Consider the following 12,880-nt stretch of genomic DNA (forward strand, 5'->3'; position numbering starts at 1 on the left):
CGATTGGGGAGTTTCTAGAGGGGAGAAAAGATCATCAGTTTAGTTTTATTAGTAACCACTAATGAACAAAAAATGGCACACAAGGAGCTGGAGAGCAGCTGATGCAGTAAAACAATGATGATATCACCAGTAGATTCAAAGTACAAACAATTTATTCCACACAAAGTACATGCACAAGCTTTCGTCCCTGCTCAGTCAGGAACTTCTTCAAAGTAATTCAGTTAGTAAAACACACTTCATTTAAATACTAAATAGGCAGTCAGTAAAACACACTTCATTTAAATACTAAATAGGCATACAATCAATCCTAAAAACCATGCCCCCTTTTTTTTACCACACTGCTAGTAAAATATACCTTAAACAATAAATAAACTTTATCTCATCTCTAAAATACAATGTTGTTGTTGTTGTTGTTGTTGTGTCTTTCGGCTTTTCCCGGTTAGGGGTCGCCACAGTGGAACTCCGGTCCGCTAATGATTGGTAGTTAATTTTTATGTGCCGAGTTACCAGCCCTGACGCACAACCTTCAACGAAGCTACACCTATTCACGCATGTCTCCACGCAGAAGATGCTCTAGCTGAGAATCGAACCAGACAGCGTCTTACTGTGAGGTGACAACGCTACCGTAGCACCACCACCGCGGGTATCATTCCCTAAAACATTCACTAAAAACTATTTAAATTTTATTTTTAAAGTATAATACACTTAAAACATTTCTCAGTAATTTTCATCTTTCCAGAGCATTTAGTTTTAAAAAACATGCAAGTGAGAAACTGTCATTTAATCCTGGCCATTGCAGGGAATTCATCCTTAATTGCCATAGGGCTTTTTGTTTTTCTAATATTAATGCCCATGGCCCACCCCTTATATCTGGTTTTATTGTCTCCAAAATACCAAATTTAAAAGTATGGTCAGGATATTCAATGTTATGTCTGGCTAAGGCATTTGTTTCTTTCTTGTTCCTTATATCTCTTACATGTTCGTAAATTCTACTTTTTAATTTCCGCTCTGTTTTGCCTATATAAAAACATGGGCATTTTGTGCAAACTGCGCAATATACTACTTTCTCTGTTGTGCATGTGCCTTTACTGGTAATCTTCACTATGGTATTGTTGATGTCAAATGAACTACCCTCATAGATGTAACAACAATAATTGCAGGTCCCACATTTTTTCATGTAGCCATTTTGTTGGTTCACATTTGTATTTTCTAAAACATTTTTTATAGTTCTGCCTTTTTTATATACAATATAAGGTAGTTCACCTACTATATTTCTGGTGTCCCTATTATTAGTTAATACCACCCAATTTTTAAATAGGATGTCAGCTACATTCTTACTACTTTTATTAAAAATTGTGATGAATGCACTATTGAATTTCTTCTCCTCAGATGTCTCAGTATTTTGACCTATTTTTTGAGTCTGTGATTGTATACTTATGCTAGTTATGACCTCCCTGTCATTCCTTTCTATTTCTTCGTGTTGTTTTTGATCTAGTAATGGCTTAAAATGTCCCCTCTCTTTTATTTACCACTTCTAACATCTCGCCATTTATTAGTGAATTGGGGTATCCCCTCTTCTGAAACATGTCTTTCAGATGATCACATTCATCTAGGAAACTTAAATTCAGATACCATTCATGCAGCCCTTACATATTGACCATTTAATACAGCTTTCTTTTGCTTAAATGGATGAGAGCTACTAAAATGTAAAAAGCTGTTTGAATATGTTGGTTTTCGATAAATTTCAGCTTTAAACACCTTAGATACTCTATCTTTTATTAGTCTCACATCTAGGTATGGTATTTCATCAACTCCAACCGTATGTGTGAATCTAAGAAAAGGGGTACACCCATTCAAATATTCTAAAAACTCAGGAATAGTCTTACCTGGCCCCTCCCAGTACATAAAAATATCATCCAAAAATCTCGTATAACATATAGAGTGGGAGAAATAATTTGAATTAAATAAATATTTTTTCTCCCACTGTAACATTATGATGTTAACATATGTCCCACCACAAGCTGAACCCATTGAAACGCCTTCCATTTGCAAATAGCAGACTCCATCAAATAGAATAAAGTTGTTATGCAAAACAATACTTAACAGATGTTCAAAATTATTAATTTTTACCTGTGGTACATTCTTTTCCAAAAGATACTCACAAAACCATTCTACTCCTATTTCATGGGGTATAACAGTATAGAGGTCTTTCACATCTATAGTAATAAAATAGCAACTTTCGCTATAATCTAATTGATTTATTCTTTGTAGAAAATCTCATGAGTCTCTACAGATACTTTTCTCTTCAGATACAAACTTCGTTAATCTGGTGTCTATGTTCTTTGCTATGGGTTGTATGGCAGAACCACGGGCGTCTACAATGGGTCTCATTGGGGTTCATGTAGATCTTTATGCAGTTTAGGTAAACCAAACATACAAGAAACTTTTGGGTGGGAAACAAGCATGTAATTCAGTTCTTCTATAGAAATGCTTCCCTCTATTGTATTGTATTTTAGAGATGAGATAAAGTTTATTTATTGTTTAAGATATATTTTACTAGCAGTGTAGTAAAAAAAGGGGGGGCATGGTTTTTAGGATTGATTGTATGCCTATTTAGTATTTAAATGGTGTGTTTTACTGACTGCCTATTTAGTATTTAAGTGTGTTTTACTAACTGAATTACTTTGAAGAAGTTCCTGACTGAGCAGGGATGAAAGCTTGTGCATATACTTTGTGTGGAATAAATTGTTTGTACTTTGAATCTACTGGTGATATCATCCTTGTTTTTACTGCATCAGCTGCTCTCCAGCTCCATGTGTGCCATTTTTTGTTCATTAGTTTTATTTGTTTAGGGCAAGGTGGTTGTTTTTCATCCAGGATTCAGTTTTAGAGAAGGCTGACTGAGTTTTTAGAAGTAGATCAGAGGGGGAGTAAGTTGAGCAGATGATTGTTGAATCATCTGCATATTGGATTATTGATGAGTCAGGGATGGCATGGTGAAAGTTGTTAATAAATATATTGAAGAGTAGTCGTCCTAGAAGTGAACCTTGCAGGACCCTGGTGGGGGTATGCAGAAATGGGGAGGTTGAGGATTTCCATTGAACGGCTTGTTGACGCTCAAAGAGGTAGTTTAACAACCATGCTAAGGTGCAGTTGGAGAGGTTGAGAGTTGAGTTAAGAGTAGAAGGTGGGAGACGGTGTTGAAAGCTTTGGATAGGTCAAGGAACAGGGAAGATATAAGTTTACCAGAGTCACAAGCTTGGTTTATGGTTTCAAGAAAGGATAAGAGGGCAGTCATAGCACTGTGGCCAGGGTGGAAGCCATGTTGACTAAGGGTAAGAAGGTTGTTATGAGTCAGATATGATATGGGTTGAGTGTAGATACATTTCTCCAGGATTTTTGAAAGAGGGGAAATTATAGCTATAGGTCTGAAACTGGAGGTGTCTGTGTTTTTGCCTCTTTTGTGAAGTGGGATGATGTATGCATGGTGCCAGATGGATGGGACATATGCTTCTTGGATGGATCTGTTGATTAAGATAGAAATGGGAAGGGCTATACTGTCAGCAGATAATTTTAGGAAGGTTGTTGGGAGACTGTCAGGTGTGTTCTGGCTAGATTTTAGTTGGAGCAGTAGTTTTTTTATAGTACTAGTAGGGATGGGTTCAAGGCTGAAGGGGAGGGTGTAAGTGGTTGGTGGGGTTTAGACGAGGACAATTTGGCTATGCAATCTATGAAAAAGGAGTTGAATTGAGTGGCAGTAAGGTTTGGTTTGGGGTAGTGTTTCTCATTGTTACCTGTGTGGAGGAGATTGTGTCCCAAAATTTTCTAGGGTTGGTTGAGTGTTTGGTTTGAAGTTTGGAGTAGTATAATTTACAGTCTCTGGTTCTAAGTTTTTTATGGAGTTACGAAGTTGTTTGAATTCTAGTAGGTAGTTGGGTTGTTTGTTTTTTTTTATATAGTTTCCAGGTTTTATCTCTTTGTAGCATGGTAAGTTTGGTTTCTTTGGACAGCTGAGGGAGGCACTGGCTTTGATTCATTTGGTTCTTATAGGGGCATGGTTGTTGAGTGTGTTAATGAATGTATCATTGAAGCAGGTAGTGGCGCTATTGAGGGGCATGTTCATAAGTTTTAGACATTCAGAGAAAGTTTGAGGGTTGAAATGGGAGAGATTGTGAGTGTGTATGTAATGGTGTTGCTGCTGAAAAGGGCATGGGTGACTGTCAGCGAAGGCTTGAAGGTTGTCGCTGAGAGGGTCTGGAAGGATTCCTGAGTTTGAGATAAGGTTAGGATGAGATGTAAGGATCCAGCCAATGCATGTGCCAGATGACCCATCTTTGTTTGACCTGGTAGGGGAGTTTATAAGCTGGCTAAAATTGAAGAGATTGCCCAGCAGAGGTGAGCGAAACTCTATCAGTGAATGCTGATACAGACTGGAGGCAGTGGCTAGTCAATGGTATGAGGGAACAGTTTCAGTAAGAATTGTTGCTTTTAGTTAAATTAAATAGACCTTGCGGTCGACTAGTTCAGGTGATAAAGTAGAATCTAAAAAGATTAAATTAAATTGACTATGCGGTCCTTAACAGCCTGTAAGCAGCTGTGTATGGGTTACTGGCTTACAGCAGTTTTATTAGGGAGAGGTGCTATCTGGTTCCGTTGGATCAAATGGGTACAGGGTTTCTATAGGGGTACATGCCAGTTGGGAGGGTGAGTGGAGATCAGGGGAGGAGTGGATGTCTGCTGCCGCTTAGGTAGTGTTAAGATACTGGTGGTAGAGGTAGGGAGCAGAGGGGGATAGAGTCCCTGCAAGTGTGCACGCTATCGGGAATGCTTTAACAGATGGCAAATAAAATATTTGTACAGGTAAGACATAGATCATGGAACATTAGCTTACATGTGTTTTTGGTGATCTAGTTACAGAGCAGCAAGTTAGGTATTCAGTAACTTCTTGGGTCCTGGGTGGAAGGGGCTGGTTAAGGATGTTGTTCCTGGATGATGGAAGCTTGCAACTTGGTTCAAGTGAGTTGATATTCTTTTTATTTCTGGCTATCCCACCTAAAACATTGGCAGACTGTCGTATCTCTCAACTGTCTAGATCCTTGCAGAATGTCCACATTTTTGCCCAATAGTTTTGATCTTTCCTCACTCTTCTCTGCGGCTTCTGATCGAGCAATGCAGTCCAGGCCACATTTGTCTCGTTTGCAGCAACATGCTCAGCACCTGCAATGCTTCTTATGGCCTGGCTATGTTCTTCTGACTGGATAGGATAACCCATCAATGGTTAGGTTATGTCATTCTGATTTGACAATTCATCTTGTGAGGGCTGTGTAATGTTCTTCTGATTGACAGAGCTTATTTTTTGAAGACTTCTCAGCTGGAAATGGCTTTCCCTCACAACAAGCTGTGGCAGAGTCTGAGTAAGCTTTTCCAGTAAAGCCCTGACACTTTGTGCCAATTTTCTGCAGCCCCTATGAGTCTAGTTTCAGCTTTCTTATTCAGACTTCCCTTCTCCTCAACCACCGACTCCAGAAGCTGTTAATGTGTTCCATTATTTTCCCTTTTATCTCACTTCTTATCTTCTTCTGATTTCCCCCATTTGCTACCATACCTATTGTCTGAGCTGTACTCAATTTCATCCCATCATTTGCTGACGTTCTTCTTAGGAGTCTGCCTGTAATGCCCCATCGTCTGCATGCATCTGCTTTGTTGATCTGCTCCTGTACGCTGTTTGCTAATGTAGTCCATCACCAGTATGAACAGCAGTGGGCTCACAGATGAACTGTAATGCACACCCACTCCCAATGGGAACCCATCTCTGAGTCTGAACATTTAGTGCACAAGACATTGGGTCCTTGTACATAATCTGTACTAATTCTACCAATGTTTCTATGACTTTAAACCCTAGCAGGAATGACCAAATCAGCTTCCTTAGGACCCTGTCATATGCTTTACCAAGTCGTGGAATGTCCAGATGGACTCTTTCCTCATCTCTACATTTTTCTCCACAATCTGTCTCACTGCAAACATCAGGTCAGTTGTGCTGCATACTGATCTGAATCTTAGCTGCTCATGTCCTATCTTACTTTCTACTTCCAGGTCTTTCACACAGTGTATCATGAGTATGATACCACTATAAAACCCATAGTTGTAGGTGTCCCCTTTGTTCCAAGACAGTGGCACTATGATCACATTGCAATCATGTTTGTTATTATGTTATTGCTTTCTCTTAGTGGCAACAGCTTCTTACTATGTAAAATATGTCACACAGTATTATGTCTGCATTCTCTGCCACAGTCTCAAAGAGTATTGTACTGACTGGACTGTTACCATGGTTACAGTGTGATCTCCCCCACCGCAAACTTCTGATAAGTAGAGATATACAACTAAAATCTGAATTGGTCTTCTTTATACAGAAAGTTACTGCAAGAAAATCTGTGCCTAACAGTAATACTATATAAACTTCCAGAGTGCAGAAATAAAACTGTACTTTGCCAATTCCAGAAGTAAAATGTAAAAAAAAAAAAAAGAATGACATTTTAAAGCAAGTATATTAAGTTATATTAAGTTGGATACCTGAAAAAATAACTTTGGGAATATCGTCTTTGAAATGAAGTATACACTTGAAAAGATAAACATTCTGTATCTGTCATTTAGCAATGTGTAGCTCATATGCACTAACAACAATGTTACAATGTTACATCTAATTTGTACTGTATGCTGTTTTAGAGTATTTTGAGTTTTGTTTCTGTCACCATTACTGAAACTGGAGCATATTTAGCATGGATAATTACTTACGTCAAACAGTTTTTCTACATACAGTTCCTCGTTGATCTTTTCTCGCAAGATATCCTGGTTCTGTCGAACAAACATGATGTATGTGTCTGCAAGATCCATTCCAGGTTTCTATGAAGAAAACCAAAAGGCAATGTCATTGTTATTATTTTGTTTTTCAGACAAGGTGCATAAAAAGTACAAAAGCTAATGTTCACTCTAATAATGATGGAAGTCACTAGATGTAGTGAAATCGTTGATGTCTTTTAAACAATACCTGCATCGATACTTATTTGAAGAAATATAGGAGTATCACATGGACAGCCAAAACAGATCATTTTCAACCTCATTAGCCCTTACATTTTTGAATAATGCAATTATGATTTAGCAGCAATTTCAATCATAAATGTTCTTCTTATGGCAATTACACATTTACTATACTGATTTTCTTTTAGCAAATTCAACCATGCACTACAATCATTATACAACAGAACTCTCAACTGTCCTTATTTTGGCAGAAAAAAATTAATGTTAAGTTGTCAATCTCGCCTTCATTCTTGCTGGATGGGTTCGGAGCCGATCCTCGGCTCTGACTCTGCTTATGCCAAAGCTCGAGAGCTATTTTTACTGTCTCAAGGCAACCCTGTATCCCACAATGCTAGGCGCTAACTACCCAGATCTCGTTTGCCGCTTAGCTGCGAGGTTGCGTTTTTGCCGGCTCTGGTAATTTTTTCAAAAAGAACAGCTTTCTGGGTAAGATTTTTTCCCTTTTTATTTCAGGTTAGTGTTCTTTATACCCTTGTCCCCTACTTAGAGTAACCCGACTTGTATAGTCCCCTTCTGGGTCTATTCTCTACCCCCCCGGCCCTTCCTTTCCCTTATACATCTAGGCCTTAGGGTCAAGTTAGTTTTTTGGGTAAATTAGTTAAAGTCTCTGTTACTTGTAGTTTCAGTCTTTGGTGAGGTGTTGTGACTGAACTAGGTTTTTATTTACTGTAGTGTGTGTGTGTGTGTGTGTGTGGTGTTTGGGTGTGTCCCGTTATGTCTACGGAATCCAAGGTCTCAGGCTTCAAGAAGTGTGACTCGTGCTGTCAGAAAATGTCTCTGACAGATGGTCACACTTCTTGCGTGTATTGCCTAGGCCCTCTGCACCTGCAGGACTCTTGTTCCATCTGCCATGCATTCAGTCCAAGAGTCCTGCAGGAACGCAGGAACAAATTGATTTTGAGAGGCTTATTGAAGCTTGAAGGCTCCCCGGCCAAGTCTTCATCAGGCAAGCCTTCTAAGCCCACTAAATAGTCGAGTTTAGAGCCTCCAACCAGTGGTGCTACTTCTGCTATGTCATCGGCTCCGACCGGAGCCGACGCTTCAAAATCTCAGTCGGCTCGGATAGTTTTGTTGGAGCCGACTTTGACCCGTAAGCGCTCCAGGTCCCCCTCTTTGGAGTCGGTCCACTCGGTTCCGAGATCTCCTTTGCTTTCGGAGCACAGTCACCGGTCCCATTCCTCCCGGTCTTCCAGGCTTTCGGACCATGACCTCGAGAGGGTGGTTAGTAGACTCCTTAAGTCGCAGGCACTGGCCCAGATGCTTCATAGCCCTTCTCAACAGACAGTGGCTATTCCCATTCCATCATCGATTCCTCCTCCGACTCTTCCCTTGAGTTCGGAGCCGGGACCATCGACACGTCGGAGCCGATACCACCCATTTTGGCTCCGTCGTCGGCTCCGATTTCTTCTATGGTGCCATCCTTGGAGGGATCCGGATGCCGTCACTCCCTCATCGGCTCTGAGGGGGCGAGTGGCATCGGACCCTTGTCCGACCCCGTTCTCCCTCTCAGAGCCTCGGCGCAGGTGAGTTTGGCTCTGACATCAGCCTCAGAGCCATCCCTCTCGGTGCTGGGACGGGTCCTTATCTCCTCGGAGCGGGGATCTTCTTTCTCTGCCTGATAGGGGTGCTTTTGAGGTCATGAGGAGTGTGCTGGCCCCTGTGCCTGTTCCTTGGTCAGCTCTCACAGCTCCTCCCACTGTAGTGTCTGCTACGGTCTCTACTCATTCTCTCAACCCTGACCACAGAGATCCTACGCCTCAGGGGCCCCCGATGGGAGCATCCACCTCTTCTGAGGCCTCCCCTGATCCATCAGGGGAGCCCCCTCAGAAGAGGAAATGTAAGAGGAAGCATCTGGACTCCCCTGAGTCCGTCACGTCTGATACCGACTTGGATGAGTCGGAGGGGTCCCCACGATCACCCTCTGAGGATGTCTCCTTCTCTGACATCCTTGAGATCCTCAAGCAGAGGGGGAACTGGTCTAACCTCAACCCTACCGAGGATGAGTTGGTCTACCTAGAGGCATTTGGTTCTCACCCTTCCACCTCCTGGGTGTCCCCGCCCTTTGACCCCCTTATGGAAGTGTTGGCCAGGAAGGCTTGGATGGCCCCTGACTCTATGGAACCAACCCCGTGAAGGCCTTCAAAATTTATCACAGCCCCTGCTGATAAACAGTTTTTGACCAAGGGTGTCCTTGTTGATGCCATGGTGGTGGCGGCAGCCACTAAGAAGGAACTGGCTGATCCTTCGGTACCTATCCATCCTCCTAATAAGGAATCTAGGACCATGGATAGGTACGGCAAGTGGATGTTTTCTTCAGCGACCTTTACCATGCGGTCGCTGAATTACTTATGTCATTTCACCCGTCTTCAACGAGACTTGCTCAAAGAAATGGATCCAACAGCTGCGGGGTCTCAGGACAAAATCAACTCCCAGCTGGCAACCCTAAACTCGATTGTTAACTCCTCCATGTGGCTTATTTTGTATGCAGCCGATGGGGCAAGTAGGGCTGCAGGCACAGGTGTGGCCTTAAGACGGCATGCCTGGATGCAGCTTTGTAACTTTGCTGACCCCTTCAAGGCGTCCTTCACCAACTCTCCCTTTGATGGCTCGGCGCTGTTTGGACCTCAGGTGAAGGATAATTTGACCAGATGCGAACAAGACGGCAAGACTCTCTCTGCCATGGGAGTCCGTTTTTCCACTCCAGACCATACCCCAAAGGTCAGAAGGGTGGAAAAATGTGGTTCCGCAAACCACAGGGAGTCGCGCCGGACGCACGAGGTGAGTTCCCCCCTAGAGGCAGGGGGGAACAACAATAGACGCCGCCACAGGGGCAGAGGGGGTCCACAGAATCAGGGTAGCAGAGAAGCTGTCTCTGGCCAACCCTTCCAGCATCCCAGTCGGGGGAAGATTATCACTGTACCCAAAGCCTGGCTTTCCCTTACCAAAGACACATGGGTATGGTCGATCATATCTGAGGGTTACAAAATTCCCTTTGTCCACACCCCAAAACAGCCAAACAGGGCCCTTCCAGATGTTCCACCCGGTCTAAGGGAACAAGCAGTATTAGAAATCTCAAAACTGCTAAGAAAAAGGGCCATCCAGCCAGTCCCAGCAGACCAGCAAGGATCCAGAATCTACTCCAAGTTCTTTTTAGTACCAAAAAAGACAGGGGACTGGAGACCAATTTTGGATCTCAGCAGACTGAACAAGTCTGTTCAAAGAACGAAGTTCCGGATGGTCATGCTACAGTCCATTCTACCCTTTTTGGGTCAGGACCATTGGATGTGCTCTATAGACCTTAAGATGCGTACTACCACATCAAAATGCACAGATGCTCCAGAAGGTTTCTCCGCTTCCGGCTGGGAGCCAGTCACTACCAGTTCAGGGCCCTGCCCTTTGGTCTCACTACAGCCCCCCGAGTGTTCACCAAATGCATAGCAGTGGTTACGACTCATCTGAGGCATCAAGGATTCCAGGTGTTTCCATATCTAGACAACTGGCTCCTTACCGCCACCACCAGGCGTCGACTTATTCAATCCAGGGATTACACCCTTCAGATTTGTGAAGAGCTAGGTATCTCCATAAACTTAGAAAAGTCTGTCTTGTCAGTCTATTACCTTCATAGGTGCCATATTAGACACAGTTGAACTCTCTGCAAAACTGACGGCTCAAAGAATCACAGATATTCGCGAACATGTTCATATCCTGCTTCAGAACAACAAAATTCAAGCTAAGTTTGTACTGAAGACTCTAGGTCTCATGGCGGCTGCCATTACGTTACTTCCCTTAGCTCGATTTCACATGCGACTCCTGCAATGGATGCTCTTCTCTCAGTGGTCCTTCCAGCAGCTCCCGATGTCACACTGCATTTTGATAACCCAATCATGCAAGAAACACCTGTCTTAGTGGATGGTCTCCCTTCAAGTGTCTCAGGGCAGACCCTTCGTTCTCCCCCCCCCTGGTTGCTACAGTGACAACGGATGCCTCCCTGATCGGGTGGGGGGGGCATTTTCAGGGCAGGATGGTCCAGGGCACTTGGCAACCTTTCGAGTGCCACCCGCACGTCAATGTCCTAGAGATGAGAGCAGTTCTTTTAGCGTTGCAAGCCCCTCAGGACTCTCTTCCCATCGGGACGATTGCAGTTCAGACGGACCTTCTAGTCCTATCCCTTATGTCGAGAAGCACTCAGACTTTGGCAGTGGGCGATCTCCTCTCAATGGTTTCTGATAGCAACGCATATCCCCGGGAAGTCCAACGTCATAGCAGACAGGCTGAGCAGAGCCATTCTCATGCCGCACGAGTGGTCTCTCAAACAGTCAGTAGTGGAAGAAATTTTCAAAAAATGGGGTCAGCCTTGCTGCGATCTTTTCGCTACACCCCAGAACAGCAAATGCCACAAATTTTTCATTCTCTTCCCTCTTCCCAGCCACCCTCCCAGAGACGCTCTAGTCCACGATTGGCCCCGGGGGTCTCCTGTACGCCTTTCCCCCCCTTTCCATTAATCACTCAGTTGATTCAGAAAGCTACCACCTTGAGATCCATGATGATCCTCATTGCTCCATACTGGCCTCGACAAATATGTTTTCCATTCCTGCACCATTACCTCTTAGAGCAGCCCTGGCATCTGGACCCAGTTCCAGATCTATTGACCCATCAGTCAGGCAAGCTGCACCAATCTCTCCCCTCTCTCAACTTCACAGCTTGGTTGCTCCACTTCCAACCTTAGCCAAGCTTCCCTTTATCTCCTATTCAGTACGTGACATCATTTTAGCTTCTCACAAATCTTCTACCAGGAGGATTTATGCCAGCAAATGGAAACGTTTTTCCTTCTGGGCAAATTCTAGGAACATAGACCCATTTGAGGCTCCTATCCAATCGGTCTTAGATTTTTTGGCCAAACTCTTTCATTCGGGTTCTTCTTCCTCCACTATCAGAGTCCAGTTAGCGGCCATTTCAAATTTTCATGTTGGTTTGGCAGACTCCTCCATTATGTCTCATAAACTTTGTAAAGCATTCCTCAAGGATATGTTTTTACTCAAGCCCCCGGTTAGACATCCCCCACCGCAATGGGATTTGAATCTAGTTTTAACCTCCTTGATTCTCCCTCCCTTTGAACCTGCGGCTTCCTGTTCCTTGAAGTTACTCTCATGGAAAACTTTGTTTCTAGTAGCCATAACCTCTGCGAGGAGAGTCTCAGACCTTCACGCCCTTTGCGTTCATCCTCCTTATCTTGTTTTCCATAAAGATAGAGTGTCCCTCAGAACAAACCCCTCCTTTTTACCCAAGATATCTTCTGAGGCAAATCTAAACCAGACTATCGATTTCCCAGTTTTCTTCCCTAATTACTCTGACAGAGCGGAACAAAAGTTGCATTTCTTGGATGTTCATCGCCAACTCCGTTACTACTTGGATAGAACCAAGAAAATTAGGAAATCTGACCAGCTCTTCCTATCTTATGCTGAAGGGAAGAAAGGCCTTCCAGTTTTCAAAGTAACCCTTTCTAGATGGTTGGCCTCTGTCATCACTTTCATCTATGAACTGAGGCGTCAAAAGCTTCCTTCAAGACCTAGAGCCCATTCAACTAGAGCCTTAGCTATGTCTATAGCCTTTCAGGACAGGTTGCCCTTAGATTCAATTTGTGCGGCAGCCACATGGGCCTCTCCCCATACCTTTATTTCTCATTACAAATTGGACATGGCCTCCAGAAGCCGAGCTAACTTTGGTTCCACAGTCCTCAAGAGTCTGTTCCAAAGAGCCACCCAGGGTTAAGGTGCTAGGGACATGG

General features: G+C 43.3%; 1 protein-coding gene across 1 annotated transcript in view; it reads right to left on the reverse strand.

The window, feature by feature from the left end:
* The window catches only part of CADPS2 (calcium dependent secretion activator 2), a 5,163,308-nt gene that overhangs the window by 285,194 nt on the left and 4,865,234 nt on the right, over nucleotides 1–12,880 (reverse strand). Inside the window, exon 33 of the mRNA XM_044088753.1 lies at nucleotides 6,793–6,900. Coding sequence (XP_043944688.1) covers nucleotides 6,793–6,900 — 108 coding nt within the window. The remainder of the gene's footprint in view (nucleotides 1–6,792; nucleotides 6,901–12,880) is intronic.

This window comes from Protopterus annectens, chromosome 11.part0 (genome assembly GCF_019279795.1).
Source record: "Protopterus annectens isolate FY-2018-M chromosome 11.part0, PAN1.0, whole genome shotgun sequence".
NCBI lineage: Eukaryota > Metazoa > Chordata > Ceratodontiformes > Protopteridae > Protopterus > Protopterus annectens.